This window comes from Larimichthys crocea, chromosome XV (genome assembly GCF_000972845.2).
Source record: "Larimichthys crocea isolate SSNF chromosome XV, L_crocea_2.0, whole genome shotgun sequence".
NCBI lineage: Eukaryota > Metazoa > Chordata > Actinopteri > Sciaenidae > Larimichthys > Larimichthys crocea.
This window is the reverse complement of record NC_040025.1, coordinates 17,936,989-17,951,422: the sequence shown is the minus strand read 5'-3', so window position 1 is coordinate 17,951,422 and position 14,434 is coordinate 17,936,989. Positions and strand designations below refer to the sequence as shown.

At 45.1% G+C, this 14,434-nt stretch overlaps 1 protein-coding gene across 5 annotated transcripts in view; it reads right to left on the bottom strand.

Moving 5' to 3' along the window:
* The window catches only part of rerea (arginine-glutamic acid dipeptide (RE) repeats a), a 122,763-nt gene that overhangs the window by 54,629 nt on the left and 53,700 nt on the right, over positions 1 to 14,434 (bottom strand). For all 5 annotated transcript variants that reach the window (XM_027288376.1, XM_027288375.1, XM_027288377.1 and 2 more), the window contains one exon: positions 10,184 to 10,254. In XM_027288376.1, the coding sequence (XP_027144177.1) occupies positions 10,184 to 10,254 (71 nt within the window). The remainder of the gene's footprint in view (positions 1 to 10,183; positions 10,255 to 14,434) is intronic.

Genomic DNA, 14,434 nt, shown 5'->3' with positions numbered 1-14,434 from the left:
GGAGGTCTGTATTTTCTTAATCATTTCATTAAGATAGTGCTTAGGGTAATTTAACAGTAGGCTTAATAACGCAGACTTTCCTCCCTCTGCTCTGTACACAAGTGTTAACTGCCTACTGGAACAAAGGCAGCTCTGTTCACAAACACAACACTGCCAAACTGTTAAGTACATTCCTATAAAGAGAAGAACAAAGAGCGTTTGAGCGTGGCGGGAGCAGAAATGAATACAGCTACTGAGGGGATAGCACAGCTCAGCCCTTTGATGCCAGGAAATGTCTTTACCATCACGGATAGTGTTTATGCTGCTTCATAGCGCACTGTTTAAGATCGAGGCAACAATAAAATCAACTGGTAGTAGCGTGAAATCTCAGCAGAGATCATGTTCAGGGGGGAGAGAAATGAGCTGAGAGGGAGGGAGACTGAGAGGGGGTTGAGGTATGTGCAGCAAAACAACAGACGAGTAGAGGAGATGGTAGGGAATTTAGAGGTTTGGGCTGGATGGTTTTTGGGAAGCACAACAGAGGACTCGAGGATTACACAACGCAGGAATAATGAAGTGTGCAGTGTTGTGTGTGTGTGGGTATGTGCGTGTGTGTGGATGCAAGTCAAAAAGAAATGCACAAACACCTATATGTGCAGAATAAATGGTGTGTGTGTGTGTGTGTGTGTGTGCATGTGTGTGTGCGCGCATGTGTGGTGAAGCGTCTCCCAAGCCCTCGCAGCTGCGGTTCCCCTCAGTCCATGTGATCCATTGGTGGTGACAGACAGGCAAACACAATTTAGACTCGCCCATCAAAGCACATACAACACCAGTCACAGCCACTGTGGGTGGAAATGTGACGCACTGAACGGAAAACACACAATCCTCCTTCTGTGTCCCAGGAAAGACCGGTCTAAAATTGTCAAATCTTGGAAACCTGTTTGTCCTGCTCGTCTAAGTTTAGATTTTTTTTTTTACTGTACACACGACCAGAGATCTTTTTGTGTTACAGAAGGTGAGGTTGTGCTCGGTTAACCTCTAGGGATATTGGTGCACAGAGGATTTTATGAAATCTACCAAAATAAAATCTTAATTTCAGTGTAAAAGCTTGAGTTGTGAGCATTTCAAGTCTCCTTTTTGTTGGTTGTGGAGCAGCACCAGTGGCTGGTGCCAGGTTTAGGAGATACACTTTTTCTTGTTTGCATATACTGACTGAGAAATGGCATGAGTGTTTTTTAAGAGAGTGATATTCCCCCCTTTCATGATCAAAGCGCATGCATATGTGAGCCAGTTGCATTGCATTAGATCAACAAAAGCGCTCAGAGATGGAGAATAGATAAAGCTAGCAGTGAGCTGTAGCACATGTACAAAATGTCAGAGGGTCTGTCTGAGATTGCAGTGCTGCTGCAGGGGAGCCGTTGGAGATGGCAGCCTGTGGTGCTGTTGCTGTTGTTTTAAGGGCTGTGTCATGCAGTGGGCTCCGAGCTACAAAGTGTAGACATTCCTCAGACCTCACAGCAATCCCTGAAATTTCCTCCTCTCGTGTCTGCTCCTCTCTTTGACCGATACCCTTGCCCTTCTTCCCCTCTTTCCTTCCTCCCTTTGCTCTCTCTGCTGGCAAGAGTTAATTTGCTCCATGTGTTCTTTAACAGAGAAAGAGAGAAAGAAGGGAGGGAAAATTGGGCCCTAGTGGAAGCGTGTGAACCCGATACCACTGTAAATCTCCACTTCCACAGCGTTACCCTCTCGCCCCTCCTCCTCCTCTCCTGTTCTCTCTCATTCTTTTTTTATTGGCATGTCACACATTGGACAAGCTGGAAATTACACTGAGCTGAGCTGAGAACCAGCGGTGAAGCACGCCAGATATCCACTTAAGCTGAGAGAGAGAGAGAGAGAGAGAGAGAGCGGGGAGTGGTGGATGGTGAAAAGGAGAAAAATAGCGGGACAGGAGTCGGGAAGTGGAAATGTAAAGTGGGAGAGGAACGAGGAGGTGGGTTAAAATTAGCCACCCATTTCGAGAGCAGGGGCCAATCCAATTAAAGCTTGACCAATCCACGCAAATGTGTTTAGTGTCTGGTTACTACACTTGGTGCTGGGTGGCCGGGCAGAGACAAGAGATTCACTAACTAGATACTACCTGAGGTGCTTACATCTGAAAACGATGAACAAAGAGAAAAATTAAGGGACTCATCCGCAATTTTATGGTATGGCAATCATGTAGCCCCAGTGATTGTGAGGCACTACGAACATTAGCCTACTTCAAAGTGCCCATCACCTTCTAATTTAGAGTCAACCCCCTATGGAGGAGTCGACTGTTTTCATTTCAGCAGGAAGACCTGGTCAGGTAATTAAAAAGGCCCTGTCATTATTTTCGTAGGCAACGACCAGGTTGGGAGTCCTGCAGGTTTTCAGAGTGTCAAATTTACCTGTCTTTCTTGCCGTCTTTGCTACATTCGTTTTCCTGTTTTATCATCAAAGCCGGTGCCAGAGAAAATATAGCACCGTCACCGTTTGCTCTCCTGCTTTAAAGATAACATGTAGTGCTCCACGCCAGGGCGCAGTGGATTTGCTTCAGATGTTAGTGAAGACATCAGGAGACATTTTCACTTGTGATGTGCCAGAAAAGAAAAAAAAAAGAAAAAAAAAGGAAAAGTGTCAGAGAAGCCACTGAATATTTCAACAACTCAGCAACAAGAGGTGAAATTAGCACTTGGAAATATATATGCAAGGCCCAAATGTCATCTGTCACTGAAAAATGACGTGACAAATTTGCATGCATCTGTGTGTGTGTGTGTGTATGTGTGTGTGTGTGCGCGTGTGAGTGAGAGAGAGAGTTATGTAGCCAAGACGATGAAAGTAAACTCAACTAATGAAACTCAAGGGGAGAGAAGTGGGCAAAAGGTTTCTCTGCTGAATTATTTAGCAGTGGTCGGGTCAAAGAGGTGGCTATTGATTGAGCTTTTAAAGAATCTTATGAAAATGCTATGGCCACTAGCCTGGCCCTTCAGCCTGACCAACCCCCACTGTCCAGAGGCTGCACCCTCTCCATCTGGGAAGGTAATCACCACTCATGAAAAAAAACACACACACAAAACCCCATTTTGAATTTCAGTCTGTCTCTACTTCCCTTCCCCTCCCGTCTTCTATCCTAAAGAAAGAGACCATCCTATTGGCTGAACAACTAGTTTCCATAGCAGCATTTAGCTAATGCACAGGGAGGGCAGTGAGGGTGAGAGGGAAAAAAGTGTTATCTGTCCAAAAAGATGAAAAGAAGGGGATACAAGGGAGAGTGGAAGCGAGGAGCCAAGGGGAGGGTTGGGTAGGTTTGGTTTTATACCCACGAGCGGAGCTGAATACAGCCTCCTTCACTTGCAGAGTCTGAACCGTGTTGTTATCTCAACCTTGCCATTTGTATTGCTGTATTTATTCATCGCAGCGCTCCTATGGACAATCAATCTAACCTGCCTCCCCACAGAAAGACAGAGCTGTGTAGCTGGTCTCAGAGATGCGTGCCTGTCTCCATCTGATTTGAGAAATGCACAGCGCTTGCAAACTGACACCGGCAAAGGACTAACACTTGTCAGTCTTACAGATTGTGTCTGTTTAAGAACATGCTTGCATGGAAACAGCAGCTGCTGCAGCTAGTGACCCCCCGACACCTCAGCTAAATGACCTAATGTTACTCTAAAGAACGGCATTAATAGCTTCACCTCAATGAAATTTCAAGTGTGCAGAGACGAGAGAAGGAAGGAGGGAGGGAACGGGAGGGGAAGGCAGGATTGGTGGGGTGCATACCTCTTCATAGAGGAGCATTAATCAAAATGGTCATAATGGGGAAAGTCGCCCGATACTGCCAAAGCAGCATTAAAAAAAAAAAAACCCTTTGCTCACACGGTTTAGTCACAGCCAACTGTGAGAGGAGTGGAGGGAGGGGGCTATTTGTCAAATAAGAGCAGGTAATCTGAGCAGAATTAGTTTGTTCAAATCAAAAAAAATTATTCCACTTCGTGTTAACCTGCTGCAGCCTACCACAGCGAAGAAGTATAATGTCAGCAGCAATTTCTGGTCTGTTTTCCCTTTTGTAGGTAAGTGACAAAGAACGGCCATTCAGTGTCGAGTAGCTGTTGCACCGTGGCTCTATTGCTTTAAGGCTGCTGCTCAATGGGGAACATTAGAGGCAGAATGCTTCAATCAAACAGCTTGCAGCGGGCTCGGCTGGCCGGCCAAGTCTATAGACGCCTAGATGCCCTTGTCAAAGCTGCTTCCTCACAGAGAGCACAGAGACAAGAAGACACTTAAGACAGCCACCCCCCCCTCCAAACACACATACACACAAATGTGAAAGGCTTGCACCTCCACATGTTCATGTCTGTGAGATGTACCAGCTCGCTTACAGCAGCTGAGTGGACCGTGGAATGAAAGGAAGAGCAACACACACACACACACACACACACAGAAAATTGCCCCTAATGAGGGTAGCGCCCCTCTCTCAAGAGATGGCTGCGGCTGCTGCTCCACTCGATAAATATTAACAAGAAGTGCGACTGATGGCGGTGCTCACTGATCCATAATTGCATTTCAAAATGTTCGATGGGGGTGGAGGGTGGTCGTGAGGGAAGAAACGGGAAGATAAAAAGACAGAGCTCAGCCTTCAAGGCAGTGACATGAGACAAGTGATGCCTGTCTAGTCAACCTCCTACCACCAAGTCAATGGCTCAGCACCAATGAGAGGCTTTTTAAGTTAAAGAAGGTTCTGCATTAGAAGTTCTGCATCTTCCTTTCATTGACTGCTGCATGCATCACAAGGCGCTTTGACACTGCGGCTTTACATAAAAAGGGAGAAATCTGAGGATGGGAAACTCCGCTTACTAACGCATCGTTGTACATTCGCTGATGTTTTTGTTGAATGTGTGCAGACAGGCTAGCTGCCAGCTAATGAGCTAGTGGAGCTCATTGTTAAGCTAATTCTCAGCATTTTGGACTCCATCAGGACTGCACTCAGGGTCCACAGGAAACCTAATAACTGCTCATGTTAAGCATGCGTGTTTATGCACATATATTTGCATCTTTATCAAACATTTTTAATTAGGTGGCATCTTTCAGGGCTGTATGATAAGCACCAGCTAAAACCATCAGGAAACAGTTCTGCGAGATACAATTACCATTTGTGTGTGTGTGTGTGTGTGCAGTGGAGGTGTACGCGTGCTGTTTACATGACAACAGGGAAACACACTTAACTTAAACACTTAACTGCAGAACAAGAAGCTTGATAAATTTAATTAAATTAGTGGCATAAATCTAGTACTTTGTGTATCATGAAAACATAACTGAGAATTCATAGTCTTTGTTTTCCGTTATAGTCCTTGAAATAACTGTTGGTGTTAATCGAAAATGTAGAAAACTATACAACTATAATTGGTGTTTATCATTTTCAAGCTACCTCTACAAATTAGAGGTCAAGAGTTTCATCAGTTTTGGTGATTAATCTACAGCAATAGGACATTTTAAAATCTATTATTATCGGAAGAGCAGCGTAAAATCAGGGAATATATATGCCGGCGTTTTAAACCAAAAATGGGCTCATCTACTCGCCACTGAAAGAAGCCCAGTCCATGCTGAGAGTAATGGTCGAATAAGCTTGGCAACGCCTGGGAACTAGCCAAAAGAAATCCGTAATTTGTCTGTTCTATATAATCGGATTATTCTCCAACTCCATCCACTAACTTTATTTCTCTGTGGACTCGCCATCAAACCAAACGGCTCCCAGGCTGGCCATTCCCTAACAATAATCGACCCATTAATCAACCTATCGGCTTTTTCCTATTCCAAACTATCGTCATTTTATTTAAAAATTCATCAAACACCATAAAAGAGAAGATAATTTCACCTGTCACAAGGAGACAACGTCATTTCTACAAATCCAGCATGGAAGATTCAAAGCCAAAGGAGGAGCTAAGGTTTATGGGAAAATTTGCTTCATTTGCAGACACACCTTTTTGTTTTAACACATCTCATTATTTAGATTGACACATCAATTTCTTTCAGTAACACGCATGTGTACAATGTGCACATGTGGACGCTGTTATTTGACAAACACACATTTGAATGTTAAACGTAACACAAATTTGCTTGCACACATCTGCAACAATGCAAACAGAGCACGCTCAATCTTGAGATGACTAATAATCTTACACTGTGTTTTTTTGAACTGATGCCAAGACGAGGGGCACAAAACGAACGCACACACCACATGCAAGCACGCACGCACACACACAGTATGCTGGTTATATGACAAAGAAAATCCCTCATCCCTTTAAGCTGATCAGGCCTGTAACATATGAGCTGGACTCCTGGCAAGATAATTGCATTGTACATGGCATCTAATTAAATGTCCATAAGCAGATCCAGGAGTAGACATGTGTGTGCACACGCGTGTGTATGAGAGAGCCTGTGTGTGGGTGTGTGTTGGCTGACTGGGCTGCTCAATCCTGCGTTCCCAGAGGGAGAAACTCTGCAATCACTCCATTAGCAAAAGAGGGAGGGAGACGGGGATTCTGGGAGAAAGCAGAGGGAGTAAGAAAGAGGGATGTGGGGAGGATGGAACACAGCTGACTCGGCCAATAACAGCAAATGAGGTTAGATACAAGCAGAGCGGGAGGAAGGGGGGGGGGGTCAATGAGCGTTGAGGACATGGACACAATGACTAGAACATAGGATGGGAGGAGGGAGGGAGGTGAGTGACAGCGGATAAAGAGGAGTGGGAATGAGAGGGTGGGGGTGAGGTGTAGAAACAGACAGTGAGAGGGAGAGAAATGGAGACAGAGGAGACAATCGAGGTAAGAAAGCAGGATGGATCGGTGAAGCCAGGGTCAATGGGCAGATATGGCTGCAGATTGTTCAGTGCTCAGTCGCTGTCAGATGGCTTATTGTCTTACAGTCTCCTCTTACAGCGGGAATCTAAACCAGATAAATGAACCAGAAAAATGTGCACAAACTGCATGGACATAATATAAAGCCGCATGACCAGAAAATAAACATAAGGACAAACATGCAGGGACTCAACATGCACGTCTATGGTCGGCAGGTTCACTGCATTACTCTCATCAAATATAGATTGTAAACACATTACAAGGTCAAGGCACCGGGTGTAAACTGAAACTAACCCTTGTGGGAAAACACACCGGAGGATTGTTGGCCCTTAGTTGAGCTAAGTGATCACATCAGGGCGGATAAAAGACTTCTTCGGAAACACATCTTAATATATATTTTATAGAGAGATGGAATTTACGTTCTTAATTCACCTTAATTCAGATTTTGTGCCGTTTTATTTTATAATATATTTCTCTTTTAGTGCTATTGTCTTAAAAATGTTATCTTGTCTTTGCAATTTTTTTGCACTATTGTTATGACATTTTCCCCTTTTCTAATAATAATGATAGGATTATCTAACAGGGGCTGCATTTCAGTGCTTTTGTTTCATACATCTAATGGTTAAAATGGCCTCCTACTGGTCACCTCTGTATCTGGGCAGACATTTTAGGAGGAAGGCAGGGGACTGAAATCTATACGGCTGGATCAATATGTCACAGAGGTTAGAGTGGGCACCACAGCTGCCATTGTTGAGTAAACAAAATAGAGAAAATGATTGTCCTCCAAGTCCAGAATGACCCCAATCATGCTGCAGAAAGGATTTTTTTTTTTTTTGCATGTGTTTTTGCTGAATGACAATGTGTGGTTACACAATGTGGAAGCACGATTACATGCAACAACACTAAGTCTGAGAATCATCACGCCGCAGAGAGAGATATAACGACACAGAGAGGCAGGCTTCAATCCTTGTTCTTCTCCACGCGGGAGAGATTGATGGCTGCATTCAGGATTTCTACACACCACTAATTGGATTCACAGGTCATTAGATAAAGTACATGAGTGAGACCGTTGCAGCCTAAAGACTGAGGGAGGAGCGAGAGAGAGAGACAGGAAAAAAAGTGAAGGGTGCGAGAGGGGCAATATTGATGAGGTTGTTCGGTTCAGGACCAATGAAATTTCCTCCCCCTCTGCTGCGCCTCCAAAACCCCGTTCCCCCACACAGAGGGGGGTTGATCGATAATTTGTGCGGCAAGAAAAAAAGTGGGGGTTGGAGGCAGAGGCAGGGAGGGATGAGAGGATAGGAAGAGAAGGAGTTGATGTCTAATACGTGGTTCGCTTACATGGATCTCAAGTTGCCTGTTGTCTTTCCTTTTCAATATATTGTGGCAAGAGAAGAGATTACACTGACCATTATGTCCCACAAAAGAGCAGAATGAGTGGATGAGCATTTTTTTTCTCCCAGAGGCACAAGTCTGTGCCCTAGTTTTGAGAGCAGGGTTACAGGGTAGATTCGAGGTTGGCCAGCTAGACGGTAGTTTGAACCATCGTGTGCAATTACAACCTAAATCAGCCGTCATCCTAAAAGAGGATTTTGTGCTGGTCTAGTAAATAGAGATTACGAGTTTTCAATGCAGCTAGCACAGAGACGGTCTTTTGTGATGTGTAGCCTGGCGACAAAGTGAGCTCATTGAAAAACGCTGTACTTGTTTACAGAGCCAGCGGGGCTTGTTGTTTTAACATAGGAGGACAAGGGTACAGTCTGCTCAAACACATACAGGCATGCAGATGGCTGTTCATTAATTACAGATGGATGGGGGGGGTGGTGGTGGAGTAACATTGGGCGAGAGAGAGAGGGAGAAAAGGGAGAGAGGTCAGCTAATGGAGCCAGTATTCTCTCTCTCTCTCCCCCTGGACGATTACCTCTGTCTGCCCCGGACCTCTTTTGGTGCTCTTAATCAAGGTGCAGGTGTGTGGGTTTTTTGTGCAAGTGTGGTGTGTGTGTGCGCATGTGCGTGCACGAGGAGGGGTTCCTGCCGTCCTCAGCACTCTCTAGCAGCAATCCGATTAAAGCCCTGCTGCTGTGGGACCTGGCTGTCCTCCCCTCTGCGAGGCCTACAACTCACCTTAAAACCCCTTATACACACACACACACTTGAAACAAAAGTGTCGACACACTTAGCTCAAATGTACACACACACACACACAGATATATATATATATATATATATACTATATATATTAATTATATATTATATTATATATATATATTATATTATATTATTATATATATATATATTATATATCTCGAGAGAGAGAGACAGAGAGAGCGATAGAGATAGATACACACACTATTCCACCTTTTTCAAAAGTGGTGTGTGTGGCCTCTGAGCTGACCTCCCATCATCACCCTGGCTGTTGGCAGCCATTATTTAGGTCCCCTGGGGCCTGGCCGCCCCTCAGCGGGCCCTCTGCTCAGACAACCAGTGTGTTAAAAGACAGCAGGGTTAGATGCCGCTTCATTTGGCAACACAGACCCATCGATTACATATTCCAGCAGTCTTTGCACATTAAATGGCAGTCACATTACTGCAAACCTGCACTCTCGATACAGAGGACCAATAAAGAAACAGCCAGCCAAAAAAAACACAGTGCAGCAAACTATCTAAACTCAGATGAAACTTCCCCTTTAGCAAACACAGAGAATGAAGTGTGGGAAAAACAAGTGTGTGTGTGTGGTACATTTTAGGTGTCCTGTTGCAGAGAAACCACTTCACTAAACTGACCAAGCCTGATGAATCAGCCATTCTCAGGAGCAAATTAAAAACTAATTTCTTTCTTTATTCAGCAAAAGAGGCAATTTGGCCACATTATGTTGTACAAAAAAATCAATTGAAAACTGGTGACGGTCTCCTTCATTAAATCAATTAAGTGCATCAACAAACATCTTTATTTCCATTACAACCATTATTACACTGCCAGTGGATCACAAAGGTGGTTATTATTCAAGCCTGATTCTCTCTTTTATTTATTCCACATGACCCTGGACACAAACCTTAAGACACAAACTGATTTTAAATTGTTTCACTACGAATTGAATTCTCATCAGACTTCCACGGTGTGACAAAAAGGTAAAAAACCACGCACCCATATCCCCTAATTACGGTGCAAAAGGTGCCATCGACTCCCCTGATTTCTTCGGGCAATTTTTGCGCACTAGAACAACAGCAGCATTGTTTTCCAACTTGGGACGCGCAGAATGGGTGGGTGGATTTGCGGCGAAACATCAGGTCAGTGCGAGGACAACATACATAAAACAGAACAGACATGTACTCACCAGCTTGAAATCCTGAATGCTACAAATGAAGTAGGGAGTGTTGGGCCGCCGACTTTCAATGTACACACAATCTGCAAGCGAGAGAGAGAAAAAAAACAAAAAGAAATAAAGGTGAGCTTGACACTTCCAAAAGCTTTCATGTTTTTATGCAGCCAGAATTAGCAATATATTATTTTGTGTGCCGTTACCTCTGCTGAAAAGACATTTTTCTCCTTGAGTCAAATTCAATTGGAATGCGAGTAATAGGATTAAGGACTTTTGGAGCGCTACAAGGTTGCCTTTCCAAAGCAAACATTACGCCCAAGGGGAATTATGTTATTGTTCCACTCCATTTATACACCAGTGAGCAATACTGGCTTTAACCCCATTCCACCCTCCGAGTCATCACTGTAACTCCTTCCTCCAAAATGATAACTTCTGTCACTGTACATACACGCGTCCAGTCAGCTTTGGGTTAGTTTGGTTGTGAAACAAACAAAAAAAAATCCTCCCTCTGTCCCCTTTTAAATTGTTGCCAAATTACATAACCCTCACAAGTGTTAAAAGCGGTCATCTCACATTGTGTGTGTGAGGTGGTGGCCCTGGCCGACTGTGCTGTTAAATTGGATGTGACTGGTGGTATGGCCAGGTCGTGAACCCTCATCTTCTTAACAAAAACATTCACGCTGCAGAGGACAAAAACACACAGCCACTTCTGTGGATAGGAAAAGGAGGAGGAGGCGGCAGAAGAGAGGGGGACATGGCTAATGGTTACAGCTAAGCCTGGCACAGTACTTTCCAGAAACAGCCATGGGTTAGAATTATCACAAAAAGAGAGATTTAAAATTCACAAAAGGCAAATTAGCATAATAGTCATCCATTCACCTTTAGCACTAAAACACAAAACCGGGAATGTGATCAAACTGAGTGAATTATTTTGGTTTAAATAATAACCTGTAAAAGACGCTCAACAGGCTAAGCAATCAAAAAACACTGAAACTTAATTGATAGACTTAAAAATGGATTGCCCACGCTGAAAACGGACCTTCTATTCAGATGGAAGCGGTGCGACGAGCTATTTGAATGTTGGTTTTGCCTACCATTTGGTGCAACGGTGTGCCGCACTCTTAACATAACATTAACACATTCATAAACCCAAGAAGATGATATTGCAGCTCTGTAAAGCTTTGATTTTTTTTTTTCCTTACACCGTAGGTAAGATTTACAATGACAACACACACTGCTGGTGCTCATTTCACCAAAACACATGCTGAGCCATTCCTTACAGAAGGACTAAGCCACACTTTCCCCAAACAATAGATGTGCGGCTAGCTTTTTTTTCCTCCTCCTTTTTTTCAGTGACTGACAGTGTCATCATCTGTTATTTATTTGTTTGTGTCAAAAGAGTTATCGATCTGGCTGTGGTTTATCTTACCGCTTGCAGAGTAAAAGAGGGGTGGCAAAGATATTAAATGGCTCTGACACCCAAGATACCATTTGTAGAGAGGCTAGTGTGTATGAGTGTGTCTGTGACATCATGGGCTTTGTTTTTTGAGAGGCTGTGTGTGTGTGTGTGTGTGTGTGTGTGTGTGTGTGTAACCCCAGGGTGGGCTTGTTATCTGCTGTGGGCTGAATGAGCTGTTCTAAGGGGAGGGGGGTTTATCGCCCTCGCTGGCTCTGAGTGACGCATTATATCTCTCTCACTACTGCCCTCTTCTCGCTTTTCCCTCTCTCCCTCCTCTACACCATCCCTGGAAGTCATTTACAAGATAACATGAATGAAAATATCCATCAGTGCTATTGTGTGATCTGTGAGCAACACAGTGTGTGTGTGCGTTGAAAAAGACAGAGCGGGAAGAGGAGGAGGAGAGCAAGAGGGAGGCAGTGGGGGGAGGGCTGAGAACAAAAGAGACTAATCTGAATGAGATGACATGTTTCGGAGGAGTCAAATCGGGGGAATTAGGGTTTAGTGTCCCTTCACCTTGTCGGCACATTCATTTAGAGAGGCCAGATCTCCGTGTCTGCACCCCAGAGCACATCAACAGGAGGAAAGAACAGACAGCGTGAGTGAAAAAGATAGGTGGAGAGGGAGGGGGGATCTAGTTTAATCATTCACAGACAGCAAGCGAGTCTATTCTTCGAACGTCAAAAGCACATTTTGAATTCATCCTGGGCACTAAAAGTGTACTACCTCAAGGGCATTTCTCTGAAATCGACTCTAACACGAATCTCAATGAATGTGGAAGTTAAAACGGAGTTAACGCTTCACAATCTGGGTAACGGAAAGCTTAGGGAGGTTGGGTTGGGTGGGGGTGGGGGTGGGGGCTCGTTGAAGCGGGGCCACACAGTTCCTCCAGGGTCCGCCTGGCTTGTTAAACATTCCTGCCATTTTGTGCATTTGGAAGTGGGTCTCCTCACTCAAGTGGAGAAGTGGAAAGGGGAGGGACGAGAGGTTTAGCCTTGGTGGGGGTCTACGTGGTGGTGCTGGGGGATGGGCAGTCTTTTTTTTTTTTTAAGGGTTGAAGTGTGTGCTCGTTGGATGGATGTAGCCTTCGCTGTAGGAGGGGAGAACCACAGCAGGGCCTTTGTAGTAGAGAGTGCTCTCACTCCGTCGGCAGCCGTAAGTTTAGCTTCTTCCACTCGCCCCCGCCCTGCTATCCACAGCCGACCGCCACGCCACCCAGACAGATAGCGAGTGAGAGAAAAGTTCAATACTTCGACGCTGGGAGATAATCATGAAGCTACTGAGCGGCACTTCCTCAGACCCGAGCAACTTCGCTGAAATCTGATCCTGAACATTGTCGCTGCTTCTGAGTTCAAGCAGTGGAATATTCATTGTTATAACCTCACACACACACACACACATACATACATACGCACACACACCCGTATACACACAGCAATTTTCTCAGCTGTAGCTCATTGTTCAGCCAGCCATTCTCTTACGGTTGCCAAGCATGTCTAATCTAAAACACACCTCAGCCTCAGCAAAAGAGCCATGTCCTACTCGCTCTGTATCAAGCAAAGAAGATGCTGTTTAATTTACTGCAGCGTTTCAGCAGAGAGGAGGGGTGGGGATGAGCTCTTAGATAATATCAGCCCTGGCTCTCTTTTATGAGCCGCCAACAATGGAAAAGTCACATTGTGAACACAGTCATATATGCCAATGTTTTGTAAACAGCAATAGGGGGTGGTGGTGGTTGGTGGTGTGGAATGAGATCAGCTAAACAAAATAGGAATGTGAGCATATTTTCGGATACAAGGCAGGCTTATTAAATCAAGAGGGGTGTTTGTTTAAGCCGTGCTTGCAGGTGGGTGAGGGTTAGCCATGAGGCAGGACGCACCTGCATTGTTAAAAGTGGTGCTCGGCTCACACTGGCAGAGCACACACACACACACACACGCACATATAAAGCAGAACAGTGTGCGGCTTGAGCAAAGTTACCCCCTTGAGTGTGCTGATCCTAAAATTAAATAGCACAAGGAATGCAATAATGGAACCGCAGGGGTGTGAGGGGACTAGCGGGCCAAGAAAGACAGAGCTCTGGAGAAAGAGGCAGGCCGGTGTTATTACTGATCCACCACCGACCACAGCGCCTCTGAGAGGGAGACCAGCTGATGACCTCGGCTGCCTTGTGCCACTTCCTGCTGGGCCGATCTCAGCGGGGTGGCATAACAGGCAGCCATGGCCCGGAGGCACACGGACACTTGATTCTACCCCAAATTTTCTTTCCTCTCTCTCTTCATCCACAAGTCCAACAACTCTCCCTTCTTCTGAGTGGAAAAGCAGTGGGAAATACCTGGCAAGCGATACCATCAGCTCTCTACAATAGGGCAGGCCTACAGCTGACTGAGCTCCTAGGGGAGAACAGAGGCTCTTTGACAACCCCCTCTCCTCTCCTTTCCCTCTCGGCTAGCCCACGCTTTCTCATTTAGCAGTCGGCAGGTGGTTGGATTTCACTAAAAAGCCCTTTTCCCAGAGTCTCTAGCGTGGGGAGAGACGGGGAGAGCGGAGAGAGGGCTTTTTAAAAATAGATCTGTTCAGTTAGCGACAGGCTACAGATTCACACTGCTACGTTTCAATATGAGATGACTCCAAGGGCTTGTCCCTCATGGTAGCTTGACTGGAAACAGTAAACTGATCGACAGCTAGTCTTTGTAGCAGAGGGGGTGTGCTATGCTAATCGGGCTCTAGCCTACGGTGTCTTGGCTCTAGAATAACCAATCAGCACTTAACTGAACCAGGTTATGCTGGTTTCTCAAGAGGACCCA